Source organism: Pteropus medius, unplaced genomic scaffold, assembly GCF_902729225.1.
Source record: "Pteropus medius unplaced genomic scaffold, Ma_sr-lr_union100, whole genome shotgun sequence".
Lineage (NCBI taxonomy): Eukaryota > Metazoa > Chordata > Mammalia > Chiroptera > Pteropodidae > Pteropus > Pteropus medius.
In genome coordinates this window covers 4,553,682-4,574,071 of record NW_024352783.1, presented here as the reverse complement: position 1 = coordinate 4,574,071, position 20,390 = coordinate 4,553,682, and the positions used below count along the sequence as shown (strand labels likewise).

The 20,390-nt window shown below is 38.0% G+C and overlaps 1 protein-coding gene across 1 annotated transcript in view; it reads right to left on the bottom strand.

Annotated features, from left to right (window-relative positions):
- Nucleotides 1-14,403, bottom strand: part of MYOCD (myocardin) — an 85,096-nt gene extending 70,693 nt beyond the window's left edge. The window contains exon 1 of the mRNA XM_039847381.1: nucleotides 14,028-14,403. Within this exon, the coding sequence (XP_039703315.1) occupies nucleotides 14,028-14,082 (55 nt within the window). The 5' untranslated portion in view covers nucleotides 14,083-14,403. The remainder of the gene's footprint in view (nucleotides 1-14,027) is intronic.
- Nucleotides 14,404-20,390: the final 5,987 nt, after the last annotated feature.

Here is a 20,390-nt window from a genome sequence, read left to right as displayed (position 1 = left end):
TAAATTCTATAATGATAATGATTATATTCACCACTTTTAAACACAACCTGGGGTAAAAAAGAAATGAAAATAGCAGCAAATCTTAAGAGAGAATTATGACAGGCAGGTTGCTGTTAATTTAGAAACAATATGATTTTTACAATAACATATAAATTGTTTTAAAATATTATAAATTAACATACTATATAGCATAGTGATATAAATATGATATAATAATTAATATATGTTAATCTGTGAATAAAATTGCTACCATTTGTGACGTGTATAAGCATATTCCTGTACTTTGTTAAACACTCTTAATATGCTTTTTCACTAAAGCTTCACAAACTTTCCATGGGGAGGCTTTTTTGTTTCTACATTTACAAATGAAGAAGTGGTGGTTCTAGAGCTTGAAGGATATGCTCAAGTTCACACAATCAGGAAGGGTAGTGCCAGGATTTGGACACAGGTCAGCCAGGCTATAGGACCTATGCTACAACATATACATTTAAAATTTTCAGTATAAAGTAATAGTAGGATTGTAAGTTTTCAGTCTCAGCTGAAGTGTTTTCGGTTGTTGTTTGAATGTGAGCATGCTCTTGGATTGGGGGAATTTATTAACAACTTAAACCTCTAGGTGTTCAGCCAATTTTTGATTTAGTTGTTCCTCAGATAAGATATCTTTCATCCCCCATTACTCCATGACTTAAGAATAAAAAAGCATCCCAGACAAGAAAAAGCCAAAGGAGTTCATCACCACCAAACCAATATTAAAAGAAATGTTAGAGGAACTTTTTTAAAAAGAAGAAAAAAAAGGATAAATAATAAAATGGCAATCACTACATATCTATAAACAATTGCTTTTAATGTAAATGGATTAAATGCTCCAATCAAAAGACGTAGAGTGGCTGAATAAATAAGAAAACAAGACCCTTATGTATGCTGCCTACAGGAGACTCACTTCAGATGGAAAGACACAAACAGACTAAAAGTAAAGGGATAGGAAAAAATATTTCGTGAACATGGAAATAATAAAAAAAAACAACTAGAATAGCAGTACTCGTACCAGACAAAATAAAGTTGAAAACAAAGGCTACAGCAAAAGACAAAGAAGGATCCAGTAATTCGATTTCTGGGTATTTACCCATAAACCTCCCCCTAAAAAAACTAATTAAAAAAGACATATGCATCCATATGTTCATTGCAGCATTATTTTCAATAGCCAAGATATGAAGGCAACCTAAGTGTCCATCAGTGGTTGAATGTATAAAGAAGAGGTGGTACAAATATAGAATAGAATATTACTCAGCTATAAAAAAAGAATGAAATCTTGCCATCTTCAGCAACGTGGATGGACCTAAAGGGTATTATGCTACGTGAAATAAGTCAAGCAGAGAAAGACAAATACCGTATCACTTCAATTATATGTGGAATTTAACAAACAAAATAAACAAACAATAGAGAAACAAACTCATACATGCAGAGAACATCTTGATAGTTGCCAGGTGAAGGGGGTTTGGGGAGATGGGTGAAAAAGAGGGGATTAAGAAGTACAAATTTGTAGTTACAAAATAGTCACAGAGCTTTACAGTACAGCATAGGAAATACAATCAATAATATTGTAATAACTATGTACGGTGTCAGATGGATACTAGATTTATCATGTGATCACTTCGTAAGTTTTATAAATATCTAATTACTATGTTATACACTTGAAACTAATGTCAACTATAATTGAAAAATAAAAAATTATTTAAAAAAATAAGTGAATGAGCAAACAACATTCACTGTTAATTGGTTTATTACCAAAGTTATTCCTTTCTATTACAGAAGATAATAAGAAGCACTGAATATATAATCAAAATAAAGAATATAGGAATATTAGAAAGAAGAAAAATTTTAAATTACTCATAATTCCACTACCCAGAGATAATCACTTTGCAAATGGGTCTTTCCAGGCTTTTTTCTATACTTTAAAACTTTGGGTATGTTTGTGGTGTTTTGAGCCCTAACTTGTTGAGTTTAAAATATTTCAGCTTTAAAATATATTCTTTTTTACTGCCTTTATGGTCAAGATATGAGCCTGATATTTAGAATTTATTGACATTTCTCTATGTGTGTGTACACATGCACACATATGCATGTTGAGAGAAGGTGGTAAATTTAAATTTATCTTTCAATATCCTATATTATTGAAGAGGTTTAAAATATGTAATCAAATTAACTAGTCATGGCCTCTAAATACTCATTTAAATTTTTGTCTGTTTGATTAGACTTACAGAAAGATGTTTTCCACTACTATTTTTATGTTGTCAATTTCTCTTTATTGTTTAAACATATTTTCTGTAGATACTAATACATTCTTATTTTAAAAGATTCAAATGGTAAAGATAAGGTCTTGCCCTCCTCCCAACCTGAGCATCACTGTACAGTTTGACTTATATTCTTGAAGGTTTTTTCCTGTGTATTTACATCAAAATAATTTTTTAAAAACAAATGCGAATATGTTGCCTGACTGTTTTGTAAATTGCTGTTGTAAAAAAATTAATTGTATGTTTTGGAGCTCTTTCTATGTCAGTTCATATAATATTTTATCATTTCCCTTTTGCTCTGAATTATATTTTATAGAATGAATGTACTATAATTTAATTAACCATGCCCCTATTGATGGATGTGTATGCTATTTCTTCCTTTTTTTTTTTTGCATTATAAACTATGACGCATTGAAAATTCTTGTACATGCAAGTATTTCTTTAGATTAGATGCTTTGAAGTTTTTTGGTTGATGGTGAGGCTCTTAAAATTTAGCAGAGACTGTCAAATTGCGTCCTTTAAGACTTTACACATTTGCTTACCAATAGGATATACATGCCTATTTCTCCACACTTGTCCAATACTTGATGTTATTAATATTTTAAATTTTTGCTAATCTTATGTTTGAAAAAAAAAATAATATCCTGCTCTTTTAATTTGCATTTTCTTGAATGTTAGTGAATTGAGCATATTTCATGTGCTTATTTACCATTTTTTCTCCCTGAATTACCTTTCTTTTATGTTGTATGCTTTTAATATTATTGTTTATAGAAGCTCTCTTAATAACTTTGTCTGATATAGTCATTTCAAGTATTTTCTTTAAATAAACTGTTTGACTTTAAAGTTTTTTGGTGATTTTTTTTCTCATGCAACGTTTTAAACTTTTTAAAGTGTCCAAATATGCCATTTTTTTATTTCTACTCTTATCTTGGTGACATGCTTGGGAGGGTTTGTCTCACTCTAAGATTATAAAATTGTTCTCCTATGTTTTCTTCTAATATTTTACAGATTTCCTTAGCTCTTTGATCTATATGGAATTTATTTTAAGACATATTATAAAATAGCTGAATTCATTTATTTCCAAATGGGTAGTAAATTTTCCCAACAAACTTTCATCACATATTTTATTGCTGATTTGAACAGCCATCATTATTATTAAATATTAATAACTAATAATTAATTAGAGATTAGATTCACACATATATACATAAATCTGTGTGTATATACACACACAAAATTCTGATCCACTGATAATATTTGTCTGTTTTACCCCTAATACTAACTACTAAATATTTCTTTTATTTTTTCAACTTTATTGAGGTTTAATTGACAAGTAAAATTGTAACATATTTCAAGTGTACAACATGATGATTAGGTATACATTGTCAAAGAATTCTCCTCCATCAAGTTAGTTAACATATCCATCACCTCACATATTTATTTTTTTTTTTTAGGAACACTTTACTCTCTTAGCAACTTTCCATTTGCTAAGAGAGTAGAAGTGTTCTCACCAAAATACAGTGTTATTAACTATAGTTTCCATTTTATACATTAGATCTTCAGACCTTATTCATCTTATGAAAGACAGTTTGTACCCTTTTATCAACCTCTCCCTAGTTCGCCCACCTTCCAGCCTTTGGCAACCACTGCTCCACAGTCTGTTACTAGATGTTTTTTATATAGCTATGTTTGTATCTTGAGGCAAATCTATTCTTACTGTTGTTAGTTTTCAAAATTTTTTGAATTTTTTTCTCAAATAAACTAAGATTGAAATAGTCAAGTTTCATTAAAAGTTCTAGGATTTGGTCGTGGGGGGGTGACATGTATCATTTATAGGTTAATTTGTACTAGAAACAGGTGTCTTGATAAGTCACTATTTAGGCAATCAAGGACAATAATGGCAATTAAGTATGTGCCTGGAGTTGTAGTCCAGAATGAGGTATATTAAATCCAGTAAGCCAGGTGTGTATGTGATGGGTGAGGGTGGGGAGTGGGAGCAGGTAGCTTTAAGTTGTAATAAAGATGGTCATCGTGGCACAGTGAACAAATGGGATCAGATCTGGCCTCTGTCATTTTTTGGTTATGTTACTCTGACCAAGTTGTTTAACATCTTTGAGTCTCAGCTTCTTCATCTATGAAATGGGGATAATCATATCTGTAGCATAGCATTTTTGGAAAGATTAAATGAGATAATAGCTTCTCAATAATTCCTAGTCCTCGTCACTTCTTCTTTGAGGAGTCATCAGTTATATTTGGTAAGAGGTGGTCCCCAAATAATAAATCACACAGAAGTTCTCAAAATTATCAGGTAACTGTGGCTCTTTTTTTTTTTTTAATTGACTGAAAAGGTGTCTAAAGCTCATTGAACATCAGTCATCATTAAATAAATACCCAAGATGACTCTGAATTAGTTCTATTACAGGGACAAGTGTTCATCGCCATATGGAAATAGGACTTGGGTTAGGCTTTGTACACTGTAAGTTCTCCAGAAATACTAGTTACCATAGTAGATCATAAGATTAATATCCATTATTCCCACACTTGGACATTCAAACTTGAGTATCCTATAAAAACAATTTGGAGAATGAGAAAGCTTATATGCATAAAGATTTTCATACTAGTGCTGCTTATAATATGAAAATCATAATGGGCTTAATTTGCCGATCTGAGTGGGAAAAGTTTAGTATATTACTATATACTCATTTGGTGGACTTGAATACAGTCTAAAACAATTATACTGCTATATAGCAGCTTGAAAAACTACTTATGATTTTATGCTGAATGATAAAAGTCTGAGTGTAAATTTATGTATACATTTTGATATAACTTTGTAAAAATCCTTATGCATCTGGACAAGGACAGGAAAGGAACACAAAATAGTAAAGACATACAAAGTATTGGGGGAAATTATTGTTCAATTAATGTTGAATAGCATTTTCTGGATTTTGCCTGTTTTGGAGCCTTATTGCCCTATCTGGAGCTTGAGTATCAAAAAGTTCCATGTGGAACTTTACTTCAGACTGAGAAACCAGCCCAATCAGTCATGAGGAGAACAAAGTTGAATGATTTATTGAAGGGTGAGTGTTTCCAGAATTAGGAAAGTCAGAACAGTTTATGGGATATTTTTCAGTCATTTCACCTTATCTGTGAAATGGGGATATTCCCTGGTGCTGCTTGATTTTATTTTGAGAAAAAACTGATGACTTTGTACCATTTAAGAGGCCGAGGGGAAAGAGATGAAGATTGAGGGGTGAAAAACTTACATGATAGATCAAGTTGGGGTGCCAGACAACAGGTGCTAGCCAAGAAATAGTGAGTATTTGAGAGGTTGTGTATTCACTCATTATCGCCACACATATGAAGTAATGGCTAAGTTCCTATACATGAGGGAACCCCAAAATATGTTTTACAATATTACACTTAATTCACTATTTAAGTCACTGTTTCTACTGCTAGAATTCTATTGCTCTTCTAATGATCTCAAGTGGCTGAACACAGCAAATGTCCACTGCAGTGACTGAAATGATAAAAAGATACTCTGAAAGTGTCTGCAGGGAAATGAAGAGAATTTCTCTTCTCTCTACAGGAGGAACAAAAAAAATTTTCTTCCTTCAGTAATAGTCCTAGAGGGCATCTTGTTGTGCCCGGTAAAAATAAAAGTCGGACCAGAGGGCAGGGGGCAGAGGAGAGAGGGGAGCCGGGAAGTAGACGGGGTAAAGGGGATCCAATATGTGGTGACAGAAAGAAAGATAACTATGAGAGGTGAACAACAACAACAAAAGTCAGGATCAGCCTTATTTATTCTAAATTTCAGAGAATAAACAATATATTTTGTTTTAACAGAATTCAGAAACCTTTGAATTTTATCTAAGAGTAATGATCTAAGTCTGGTTAAGTAAAGCTTGACTAACTACCTATTCTGGATGATCTCAGAATAGAAGTTAGTGCAAATTACTGACTTAAAAGACAAACATTACCTGCTTAATAAAGTTGAAAATTGAAGTACTAAAATTGTAAGACTGCAAAACTATTGTTCGTCTGATGGTTTTGTTTTTTAAAATTCTATTTAGGGCTGGGACTTGTGTTAGTGGTGAGAACTGCGGTGCGCGCTGCGGTTCCCGCAGCCCTGCCCGGAACCTGTCCAGGATCAGCACTGGGCAAAGCAGCCTCACCCCCCGCTCTGCCTCCTCACATGCGAGGGGGCGGTGAAGCCATTCTGTGCAAATGGACACGTGGCCATGGCAGCTGCAGTTACGCGCCAAAGGTGGGAGCAACCCAGAGTCCATCCAGGGTTGTGAACAAGTGAAGTGTGGTCCATCCGTAGAGCAGGTGTCAATCACAGAAAAGAGTGCTGTGCTGACACCTTGAAAACATTATGCTCGGTGAAAGACCGGATGTAAAAGTTAAACAAACAAACAAATAAATAAAATTATATTTATATCCATCAAAGCCTTTTAACTATACATGCTTCTCTCTTGCACCATTCACATCCCACCAGGTTAAGTAATCCCTTCCCACGTGAGGAATAGGGACTTCTTTTTTTTATATACAAAACAAAAATATTCATAAAAGATTTATTTATGTATGGGACTTCTTTCTATGAAATAAACCCTCGATAATTCTGCAAGGGTCTTTCTCTCACAAATGGCATGAATCATTTTATCAATATGGAAAGAAAGGCCCCGTGAACTGAATTGACTTTCCCAAAGTCATGGAGTCATAGAATGGGTATGATGGGGTCCCACAGTGTGTCTGCTTATGGGAGAGAAATCCGGAATGAAGCTGGGGAGGCAGGTACCTGTGAAATGCACCTGCTGGCTTCTCCTTCCTGATCTGGGCAGAGATGCAAGATAGCTAGCTGGTCACCATCTCCTAGATGGCCAATGAGTTCTTGTTGAAAAGATAGAAATAAAAGAGATGAATGAGCACTTTAGGCTCCAGCAGCTTCTATTCAGGTTTGGTTTTCTTGAAGTATGTAAAATTCTAATCCTGGGGTTGAGAAATTCTGCTTCTGCCATGCACACCTGTTATTCTCCAATTTAATCCTATTAGATGAGAATCCATTCGATTTGGTTCAATCCAATTTGATAAAATCTTACTGTGTCTGTCACATACTGTAGCAGATAAAAGACAAATGCCACTCTCTCTGGTCTTAAAAAACTTATTTTTTAAAGTACTTCAGGTACACAAAATTAGATTAATCATAATTCTTGGTCCATGTTGCACTGTCACACTATCATCATTGGTCCACAAATGAACATTGTTTAATTAATTTGGCTAAGAATAGTATGCATATAACCACTGCCTAACCCACGAACACCACCAATAACTTCTTTTTTACCTTGGACTAGACCACTATTCTCTCATCTTGCCCCTCCCACTCCAGAGGTAACTACTGAATTTTGTATTTATATTCGCTCATTTCTTTTGTTGTTCTAGTTTTAATGTATACACACATATGCCTAAAATATATAAAAACATTATATTGTTTACTTTTATTGTTTTTGAATATTCTTTAGGTGCAAAATAAAACATATTAATTCAAAACATACTCAATAGGCCTTCTCTCTACTAATCACTGTTCTAGGTGCTGGGAAATAAAGCAGTGAAAACAAACAAACATACAAAAATTCCTACCCTCATCGACAAATAATAAACAAATAACCAAGTTAAATGTTTAGTATGCCCATTCGTGATAAGAGCTATAGATAAAAATAAGGCAGGGAAAGTCCAAGGGGGAGGTCGGGGCTCCTGAGTCATAATTAAGACAATGAGGGAAGGCCACTGAGTATAGGAGTACATCTAACACAGTCACACCTGAGGCAAGAGCAACGATCTCAAGCAGGTGGCCCCAGCCAGACCCCGAGGGTTCCTTGGCTTTTAAAAAAGATTTTTAATTCCCATTTAGGACTTAAAATACATTCATCTTTTAAGATTCAGCTAATTGTGTTTCAACGTGGAGTTCTGAAGGCACAGTTTGCAGGAACCATGCAAGGGTATTAGAGAGCCAGCTCTAATATTTCATGTGACAGCATGGAGTGTGTCTTTTCAGCTCCCCAATTGTATCCCCAGCTTCAGCACAGTTTCCATGACAAGGGAAACATGAAAGAAATAGCTGTTGAATGAATGAATGCATAAATATATAACATTCATGCAGCATTTTTCAGGTTGCCTGTGAGCTCTTTGGAGACTGGGATTAGAATCCTATGATTGATATTCTTGGGGTATGGTATTTGTCCTGACACCAATAACTTACATTAGAAATATTAAAATCTCTGAGAAATCCTACAGTTAAAAATCCAACTTTAATCTTTCAGTATATTCTGCCCTCTGTAAAAAAAAATATGTATTTCCTGCTGAATGACTGTTAATATACTACAGAATTAGTCTTCTGTGGATCATCCTAGAGAAAATACTGGGATTATGGCTAGATAATCCACATTATGAGAAAAGTTCTGCAGAACAAAATCTGCAGGGCAGAGCCTTTGTGGATGCATGAAAGGTGGGAATGCCATATCAGAAGTTGCTGTCATAGGCAGAATAATACACGCCCCATTCTCTCCAAAGATGCCCGTGTCTTAATCCCTGGGACCTACAAATATGTTACCTTACATGGTCCTGTGGACCGAACTGTGTCCTCTCCCAAACTTGTATGTTGAAGCCCTAATCCCCACTGCGATGGTAATTAGAGATGGGACCTTTGGGAGATAATTAGGTTAGATGAGGTCATGAGGGTGAGGTCCTCAGAATGGGATTAGCACCCTCATGAGAAGACATATCAGAGACTACCCTCTCTCTGTCTCTTTCTCTGTGCTATGTGGGAACACAAAGAGAAGGTGGCCACCTGCAAGCCAGGAAAGGGGCTTTCCCTAGAATCTGACTCTGTTGGCACCCTGATCTTGGACTTCCAGCCTCCAGAACTGTGAGAAAATAAATTTCTATTGTTTTGTCACCCAGTCTATGGTATTTTGTTAGAGTGGCCCATGTTAAAACACTTGGCATAGGGGAATTAGTTAATGCTGCAGATAGAATTAAGACTGCTAATCAGCTGACCTCAAAACATACAGATTATCCTGGATGAGCCTAATTGAATCTCAAGGGTCCTTAAATGTGGATGCCAGAAGCAAAAGAATTGAAGTCAAAGAGAGGTTTCAAGATGCTATATTTCTTCTTTAGAAGATGAAGGAAGAGGGGACAGCCTCCAGAATCTAAAGAGAACCAGAAAACACGTTCTCCTTAGAGTCTCCAAAAGGCGTACAGCCCTGCCATCGCCTTGACTGTAGTGTAGTGAGACCCTTTTCAGACTCCTGATCTCCATAACTATAAGATAATATACTTGTGGTGCTTATAAGCCACTAAGTTAGTAGTAATTTACTACAGCAGCAACAGGAATCTAATGCCGTGGCTGAGAAAAGAATCAGTGGTTGTCAGCAAAAGAAGGAAGAAGTTCAGCTATGAACAGTTTGTACAGAAGCCTACAATGACAATTCGCCCTTACGTTCCTCCTATTCTGATTATGTCTAGTAGAAATTCTTGAAAGATTTTGATGGAATAAGTTTTCTCAAACTTCAAAAAATATTCTACTGATCATTTCGTTAGCAAGATGGAACTGGGAACTAGTTAAGATATTTGTGCATCAGTGGGCTTCACACTCAAAAGCTATCAATGCAATTTTTAAAAGAAGATTGAGCATGGGTAAAATATTTGTTCTAAGTTTCAAACTAATTAATGGTGAAGGTAGGGCCAGAGCCTGAGCTTCTCTTCAGATCATGGTGGAAATCTCTTCAATAGTGATCATATGGTAAAAACTTTTAGGACCAACCTCTTAGTCCAATCTGTTCAATTTATAGGAGAGAAAATTCAGTCCCAGAGATGTTAAAGATATAGCTTAAAGTAGAAATCAGTCTTTTTAGGTGATCTGAAGGATGGAGGACAGAGAAAACACAGAGAAGATGACCTGTGGAGTCCTGAGATGTCCCTTGCTTTCTCTGGAAAGACAAACAGCAATTGCAGACTCGGAAGCCCCATCCCTGGATATTGCTGGGGGTAGAAAAATGAGGTGTTGGTGTGTTACACCTTCCAATGCTTAGCTGAGTTCACCTACTGCTTCTCTACTGCCTGCTTTGCCTGCTCCTTGGCTTCTTTCAGCTGCAGCCCCAAGTCCTGGAGCCCTTCCACCCCAGCAGCTTACCCTCCTCTTCCCCAGAAAGCTAGAGAGGAGTGCCCAATCCATATGCAAGATCTATCCCAGAGGACTCAGAGTTTATGCTCACAGCACCCTCTTCTCATTCTAAGTCTCTGCTTTCACGCCTAAAATGTGAAGTTTGCATTTTGGGGAGTCTTTGGGCACCAAAAACCTTGAGAGCTTGATAGGGCAGCAAAGAGCGTTGATCAAAGACTGCTCAGATTATGGTAGGGTCACCAGATAAAATATGGAATGCCTAGTTCAATTTGGATTTCAGATATAAGTAAGCCCCCGATACTACAGCATGCTAAAAATATCAATTATCTGAAATTCAAATTTAAATGGGCCTGCTGTATTTTTATTTGCTAAATTTGACAACCCTAAATTTGTGAGAGATAGAGGCAAGGTCATGGCAAGTACCAGGGTCTGCCTTTGTGTGGGCTGTAGAATGGAAAACGGAGAAAAAAAGAGAAATAAACGAATGAAACACAACAGTTCTTTAGAAGCAAAATCAATTAATGGCCCTCTCTCCATTCTATCTTTGTGCATGGTGTGTGTGTATGTGTGTGTGTGTGTGTGTACACACATACATATAAGTCCTTGTATTTTATGGACACAAGGATTATGACATTGAGGAAAACTGTTGACAGTGATACTGATTACAGATATTGACAAAACAATGGTGAGATCAAACAGTAAAAATGTAGTTAAAAAGTAACACTATTTATTGCATTTATGTGAACTGCCTACCATTTATGCCCAACTGCCTGCACAGTCCAATCACAATGTTGCTTTTTCTCAGTCTTTACATGTCTTCAGAGAACTATAAAATGTTACAAAAGGGTCTGAGAAATCACCTCATCCAACCCTGACATTTACAGATTAAGGAACCAAGACTCAGAGAGGAGGTAACCAATGCAGAATCCAGCTGCTTAATAATAATAAAACAGTATTTTTTGAGGTCTTACTAAAAGCCAGGTATTTTCCTTAGTGCTCTACTTGTATAATCACATTTAATCCTCACAACAACTTTATAATCATTCTCATTACTCAAATGAGGCAAATTGAGGCAGAGAGAATTATGCCGTTTATCTTCGGTTCAAGTAGAGGTGCCCACTAAAAACCCAATTAGTTTGGTTCTAGGCCTATACGCTCAACCATGAAACCCTGAAGCCTCTCAGATAACATTAGTTTACATCACTAAACATGTTCATACATGTAAACTTTCACAGTTTACTACTCCTGTGGCATGAGTTTGTAGTTAATAACAAGATCACTTGAATACAACTTATAGAAAGCTGGCTAGATGCTGTTGTCCTACTTGTCAATTTCAGAGTCTGCTCACTTATAAACAACCCCTATAATACAGTGAGTATGATCAAAGACCAACTTAGTTTCATTTATTTTTTTGAACTATTTTTAATGAAATATGTAACACTAGGCTCTACTATCAAAGCAAACACTAGTAGTGAGATAGAGTTTTATGAACTTACATTTTGAGTAGCTCGTGAAAAAAAAATGAAAAAATAAGTGAGAGAGAGAGAGAAAGAAATCGAAAGAGAGCAGAAGGTTTCCTTATCCATTGTTAACCACAAAATAAACCAAGTTCTCTTAGAAGAGGCAAGCCCTTCTGTTAGCATGCTGCCAGCCAGGCTTCTGTGCTGGTGCAGCTACAGTAGTAATTATATAGACAGAATGATCACCATCCTCAATATTCCATTTACTTAGTTTTATATGCCTTTGTTTTTTTTTTTTTTGTCTTTCAGATTATCAACCCCTTGCATCTCAGATAATTAAACTACTTTGTCCTCTTCCACACCACAACTTCTCTGTTTATCAAAGGTAGATTAAACATGCCTGTGTCTGCTTTAATATCATGTTTCCTGAAGCTACCCTTCCTGTGACACAAAAGCCTGTCCAAGCTTTTAAAAAAATGAGGCAGCAATTGGAATTCTCAGAAGCTTCAGGATCTAACTGGGATATACCAGGACTCCACCAGTGCACTAAGATAGGAATGAGGGGCAGTGCAAACATTGTATTCCCTCTAGTCTGCACTTTAGGGAGGAAGGATTCGTTTGCTAAGTCTGCTTTGCAATTCTATCTAGTACCTTCACCAAATTCATTTAGACAATCCTGCTCCTCCCCTGCCCACCCTCCCCTCTCCCCCCATATGATACAGGAAGCGTGCATTTGAAATGAATGTATCTTCTTGCAAAACAAATCTGCATCCTCTCTTCTTCAGAAAGGTGGCAGTGTTGCCTTGCGGTTTTGACGAAATTACAAAGCACTGTTAATGTCTCCAGCGGATTAACTGACCAACCACCTCACCTCGCCATGAGAAGGAAAGGAAGGACATAACCACTGCTGAACCCAGTGGCTGGGCAGACTCATCCTGGAGCTTCAAGGCACTGAGTCTTGCGGCTGCGTAAGCTCTCGAGTTTTCATCTCTTTTCAACAGTATAGAGCCTAAGAAAATCTCCAGTGGACCTCACAGACATCTAAAAGCCAGGAGCATCTAAGAAATCCACACTTCACCCTCATTTTCTCGAATCCACTCTTCTCATTGTTGAAACATCAATCTCCAGGGAAACACTGAGTAGACCCAAATAGAAGGGCTAGGAAATGTTAGCAAACTAGATCAGCATCCTTCTTACACCTGTTATGCCGGATATTCATACTAGAGTTCTTATAAAGTAATTTATCTTCTAAGTAGGAGTTCTGCCATTTATTGAGTAGTTTGTTACAGCTTTTAGAAAACAAGTATTATACACATAGCTATGGAGAAAGAACTTAAGAAGGCAAGTATCTCTGTGTCTAAATGTGGAGCCCCACACCTTCAAACCTTCTATGGGCACCTATACCAACCCTTAGTGAGCAGCAAATTAGAGTTCCCATCTCTCCCTTCCACTCACCTTCACTTAGCGTCCTTTGAGAAGTTTCTTTATGCGCTACTAAAACAGAAACTTAGGGGCAAAATTCTCCATTTATAAATATCAGATGGTTTGGGAAAAAATATTTGTGGCACTGGACTTTTTTTTTTCTACAGTGATGTCATTTTAAATACTTGGTGTGCTCCAAATTTGCTATTTTTACTTCCCCCAAGTGACTTTTTTGGGAAATACATTTGTTTGGATTAGCTACATTTTAAGTGACCCCTGTAATCTAATATGCAGCATCAGGTTCATCTCAGCAATTATCACTAATACTATGCTGCTTACAAACTTGAAATCCCGTATTTGTTCATTTTCAAACTTGTTCCTTTTGAATGTGCCCCTCTAATTTTTCTATTCACATAGAGGAAAAATAAAATGAAATAAAAAGATTGGCCTTTTCACAAACAAAAACCACACTCATCAACTCAAAATTATTTAAAATGGAAGACATTAAAGGCCCCCGAAGTCAAATAAAATTTTCACTTCCACAATGTGCTTTTGGGGAACAAGGTCGAAGTAGCCACTGCCGGCTTTGAGACATTTATTGGAAAGCAGTCTAGAGTTGAGAAGTGCAGAAGAGGAAAGTTTAAGAAGGAGTGCTAAATGCCTCAGCCCTACCTGATCTGAATTTGCTCCTAATCAGCAAAGAATGCTCAGCCCCCAGGAGGGTCATGTTGAGTCTCAGCGAGCCGCTGGTCCCTTGGCCAGACGCCCCCTGTTTTCCACCAGGAACAGGCTCGCAGGAGCCCAGCTGACCGCAGCTAACAACCCAGAATTCATCCAACTCTCCGTGAGCTCCCCTGGGTAGGAGGAGTACAGTGGCAGCCAGTGACCGAAACCAGTGTCCCCGGAAAACTGACGGCTCCCCCCTCGCTGTGCGGTGCTGATTAACTCTTAGCCGGCAGGAACCTCCTCCTCCTGCGTCTGGCCAGGAGCAGCGGCATCCCAGGCGTTCTTGGCTGATGTCATAGGCTGCCAGCGATTGCGGAGTATCACCACCACGCCTTTATGAAGGTCCCAAGTTTGCTATCTGATACTTTTTACTACTGACAGGAGCTCAGCCAATCAGGAGCGGCGAGCGGGGACCGGGCAGTTGGAGTAGCCCGGGGCGTGTGGAGAGTCGAATCTTAACTCTGCAGCGAGCTGGGCGGACGCAGAGGCACGGGGTTGGTCCGCAGGTCCGGGGTCTGGCATCCGCCAAGACAAAGTTAAGGATACGGAAGGACAGAAAGGAGGGCTGCAAAGCGCCTGGGCTTGCAGGTTGTGCACGGCTCTGCGGACATGGCGGTGGGGGCGGTGGGGGCGGGGCTCCTAGGGGCTGGGCCAGGGTGGGTGGGAGCCACGGGACTTCCCCACAGCTGGGCAGCTGCTTGGGAGGCTGACGCGAAGGGAATCTCACACCCAGGAAGGGACGCGCGCGCCTACGAGACTCCCTGCGCACCGCGCTTTGCAAATAAGCTGGACCACTTGCAGATAAAGCTTGCAACAGAGCAGTCTCCACATTCTCAAGGCACAGAGAGACCGTATTCACCTCGCAGCTCTAGTATCAAACTTGATTACACATCCGCGGAGAAAATGAAAAGCCTTTCATTTTTCTGGAATATGCGCTTTCTGGACAAACCTGACTCAGTGTATCTGCAGATCTAGTCTGGACGATTTGCTGTCCCTTTGGGGGAAGACATATGAGTAGAATACCCTTTTGGGCTCTCAGACTCCAGAAGGGAAGATCTGTGCAGCAGAGTGACGTGAGAGCTGGGGTTGGGTTTAGCATAGAAAGGCTCCAAGGGTTTTCTAGGAGCGAGTACCTCCTTAGGGAAAAATCCATTACAAATTGAACACTGAATTATTGTGCATCCATCAATAAATAAAATGAAGACCCTGCTCTCAAGAGGCTGCTTAATAGTTGACACAGAAAATAAAAACCAAACTATATACGTATATAAAGTTGGGCTGAATTTATTTGCAACCGTACATGCACATGGGCCTCGATATATCATTTGTTTCATAAATGCCTGCTAATGTCTCAGGAGACCCTTAAATCCTTAAAAGATCAATTGGTGACAGATGGAGACCCAAGGCGACAGTGGCTCATGGGACCACTCTAATGCCCTGAGTTTGGGCCTCTGCCTGAATTTCCTGATTCTTAAGAGTTCACTCTTTAGATCTGACCAGTTGTTTGTGTAAATGAGATCTTCTGGGACAGACCACTTAATTCCTGATGTGTCAGAAAGGAGGCAGAGCAAGCCCACCCATGTTGCGGTGGGAATGCTGACCTGCCCATGGGGCCTGTGCACAGGCCTATGGGATGTGCAGGAGCACCCCAGTGATTATGTAACATTCCCATGCAGAATATATTGCTTTCTTTGTCTTGCTGTAACAAGCTGAGTTTACAGCACAAATTTATTATTCTGAAGTTCTTGGAGGTCAGAAGTCTGAAATGGGCTTCGCTGGGCTATAATCAAGATGTTGGCAGGGATACATTCCCTTCTGGAGGATCTCTAAGAGAGTTGTTTCCTTGCCCTTTCCAGCTTCTAGAGGTCAATCATATTCTCCAGTTTGTGGCCCTTTCTTCCATGTTCAAAGTCAGCAGCAGTGGGACAAATGCTTATCATGTGGTGTGGCTCTGACCTCTCCTCTTCTGCCTCCCCTTTCCACATTGAGGGACACTTGTGACTATATGATGTCCATCTGGATAAACCTTAGTATAAGATCAGCTGATTATTGACCTTACTCCCATCTGTTGCCTTATTTCCTTTTGCCATTTAATGTGACATAGTCACAAGTTCCTGGGATTAAAAAGTGAACATGGGAAGAAGGCACTCTATTCTGCCTTTGACACAGCATGACTCCTCTTTCTACCAGCATGTTCCAGTCCTCAGTGGAGCCCCAAGCTCCTGGTCTTCAATGAAAACAGGTCAAGTAAAGGGAGGTTTGGGAATAGGAATGTACAGGAGCCTGGAAGAACCCTGGCAAGCTTGGCGATGCCTGTGGCAGGGTAGTAATCTGCAGGAAAGAGACTGACGGGATAAGGAACATTGCTAAATTATCGGAGTAGAGAAAAAACTATTCTGAGCACATTAAAAACAAAAGAAAGCCAAACAGATTTTTATCCCGAGGGTTGTGGAGCTGAGAAGAAGGCAACTTGGCAGAGACTTATTTTTTCAGTGAAAGTTGTGATAAAAACAGCTGAAGCCAGTATTGAATGTAAGGGTCTACATGACCTAGATGAGTTAGACTGGAGTAAACTTTTTTCCTTTGCAGGCGAGGGGTTAGGAAGAAGGGGGAGAGGGCAGGGAGAAAGAGACAGAGAAAGATTGATGGAGAGACAGAGAGAGAGAGAGAAGAGTATAGTTTCTTTTTTGAGTGCGTTTGGGAAATGCTGGGAACCATAGCCCTTCTCAATTTTCCCATAATACTGTGGAGCTGCTGACGTCTGCCCTCTGGAATTTATATCCCTATGGCGTGGAATATCTATGGATATAAATATGCTCATTTAGAAGCTCATCTTTCCACCTCTCTATGTAAGCATTTTTTTGTGTGAAAAAAAATGTGGGGGTAAAATTTGATTAGTATGCTTAGCCTGTGGTGCTTTGGCAGTAGCTGGCTGCCACCAGGTTCTGTCCTGCAGTTTGACCACGTTAGCAGTACTTTTCCTCTGCCTTGCTACCCTGTGACCTTCTCTCCTGAGGCCTAGAGTGAGCCTGAGATGTGATGTATAGGAGACACAGAAGCTTCTAACAGCAGGAAGAGCTTGATTTAAACCTAATCTACCCCTGTGACTTGGAATTAGTTATTAAAGTCCTGTGAAACACTGAGCATCCTCAAGTAAAATGGAGTTAGAAACGCTTCCCAGAAGTGTAGGGAAGTTTAAATGAAATAATACATTTGCAGTACCCAGAATAATTCTTCCTGGAAGGTTTAAGTACCTCTCTTTACCCTCCCCTCACCTCCAATCATTCTTGCTGATTCTAAGCAATCCTGACACCTCCTTTGTCACAGCTTTCCTTTCCTTTGCCATCAGTTATCTATTGAATTGCCAACTTAAAACAGCACAAATGTTTTCTTGTTTATTTATTTATTTATTTTTCAAGTTAAATTTTTTTAAATGCCAGATTATTTTTTACTTTCTCCCTGCACCCCCTCCCTTCTGGTAACGACTTGTCCATTGTCCATGTCAATGAGTCTCTGTCCTGTTCATTTGTTGCTTTTAGGTTTATATCCCACATGTAAGTGATATCATATGATTTTCAACCTTTTCTGTCTGGCTTATTTCGCTTAGTATGATTATTTCAAGGTCCATCCATGTCATTGCAAATGGCAGTATTTCATCTCTTCTTATGGCTGAGTAATATTCCATTGTATATATGTACCACAGCTTCTTTAGCCAATCATCTATCATAGGACACTTCGGTTGCTTCCATGTCCTGGCCACTGTGAAAAATGCTGCTATGAACATCGGTATACAAATATCTTTTTGGATATGTGTTTCCAAGTTTTTGGGGTAAATACTCAAAAGAGGGATTGCTGGATCATATGGTAGATCAATTTTTAGTTTGTTGAGGAAACTCCATACTGTTTTTCATAGTGTCTATACCAATTTGCAGTCCCACCAGCAGTGTATGAGGGTTCCTTTTTCTCTGCATCCTCTCCAGCATTTGTTATGACTTGTCCTGTTGATTATAGCCATTCTAACAGGTGTGAGATGGTATCTCATTGTGGTTTTGATTTGCATTTCCCTAATAGCTAGCGATGTTGAACATCTTTTCATATATTTGTTGGCCATTTGTGTGTCCTCTAGGGAGAAGTGTCTGTTCAGGTCCTCTGCCCATTTTTTGATTGGATCATTTATTTTTTTGTTGTTATTGAGTCGTATGAGTTCTTTGTATATTTTGGATATTAGGCCATTATTGGAGGTGGTGCTAGCAAATATGTTTTCCCATTCAGATGGTTGTCTCTTTACCTTGTTGACGATTTCTTTTGCTGAGCAGAATCTTTTTAGTTTGATGTAGTCTCATTTACTTATTTTTGCTTTTACTTCTCTTGCCTTTGAGGTCAAATTTATAAAATTCTCTTTTAGTCCAGGGTCCTTGAGTTTAGTTCCTATGTTTTCTTCTATGCATTTTATTGTTTCAGGTCTTATATTCAGGTCTTTAATCCATTTTGAGTTAATTTTGGTGTGTGGTGACACACAACAGTCTAGTTTCATTCTTTTGCAGGTGGCTTTCCAGTTTTCTCAGCACCACTTATTGAAGAGGTTTTCCTTTCTCCACTGTATATTTTGGCGTTTTTGTCAAAAATTATTTGTCCATATAAATATAGGTTTACTTCTGGACTCACGATACTGTTCCACTGGTCCATGTGTCTGTTTTGCTGCCAATACCATGCTGTTTTGATTACTGTCACTTTATAGTATAATTTGAAGTGCTACCTCCAGCTTCGCTCTTTTTTCTCAGAATGGCTTTGGCAATTCAGGGTCTTTTGTGCTTCCATACAAATCTGATGATTTTTTGTTCTATTTCTTTAAAAAATGCTGATGAGATTTTGATGGGGATTGCATTAAATCTGTATAATGTTTTAGGTAATATGGTCAAATTAACTATGTTGATTCTTCCAATTCAAGAATATGGAATATCTTTCCATTTCTTTGTATCTTCTTCGATTTCTTTTAATAGAGTCTTATAGTTTTCATGATATAGGTCCTTCACATGTTTCATTAGATTTATTCCGAGGTATTTTATTTTATTTTTTGTTGCAATTGGAAAAGGAAGTATTTTTTCCACTTCTTTTTCTGACACTTCATTATTAGAGTATAGGAACGCTATGGATTTTTGAACATTGATTTTGTATCCAGAAACTTTACTGTATTTGCTTACTGTTTCTAGTAGTGTTCTTGTGGAGTCTTTAGGGTTTTCTATATAGAGAATCATGTCATCCGCAAATAGTGAGTTTGACTTCTTCGTTTCCTATTTGGATGTCTTTTATATCTTTCTCTTGTCCGATTGCACTCACTAGGACCTCTAATGTTATACTGAACAAGAGTGGCGATAGTGGACAGCCTTGCATTGTTCCTGATCTTAAAGGGAAGGTTTTTCGTTTTTCACCATTAACTGTAATGTTGGCTGAGGGCTTGTCATATATGGCCTTTATCATATTAAGGTATTTTCCTTCTGTACCGATTTTATTAAGTGTTTTGGTCATAAATTGGTGCTGTATCTTGTTGAAAGCTTTTTCTGCATCTATTGATATGATCATATGATTCTTATTTTTTAATTTGTTTATGTGGTGTATCACATTAATTGATTTGCATATGTTAAACCATCCCTGTGCCCCTGGGGATGAAGACTACTTGATTGTGGTGTATAATCTTTTAAAAATGTTACCGTATTCGATTCGCTAGTATCTTATTTAGGATTTTTGTATCTGTGTTCATGAGAGATATTGGTCTGTCATCTTTTTTGTGTTTGTTGTCCTTACTAGGTTTTGGTATCAGGGCGATATTGGCCTCATAAAACGAGTTGGGAAGTATTGCCCCCTCTTTGACTTTTTGGAAGAGTTTGAGGAGAATAGGTATTAAATCTTTGAATGTTTGGTAGAATTCACTGGTGAGCCCATCTGGTCCTGGACTTTTATTTTTTGGTAGGTTTTTGATGATTGTTTCAATTTCCATACTGTTGATCGGTCTATTTAGATTTTCCAGTTCTTCTTGATTCAGTCTAGGAAGTGTGTATTTTTCTAAGTACTGGTCCATTTCTTCTAGGTTATTAAATTTGGTTTTATATACTTTTTCATAGTATTCTTGTATGATCCTTTGTATTTCTGCAGTGTCTATTGTAATTTCTCCTCTTTCATCCCTGATTTTGTTTAACAACAAGGACAGAATTCTCAGGGCAGCCAGGAAAAAGAAGACAGTAACCTATAAAGGAAAGCCCATTAGATTATCCTCGGACTTCTCAGCACAGACCTTACAAGCCAGAAAGGAGT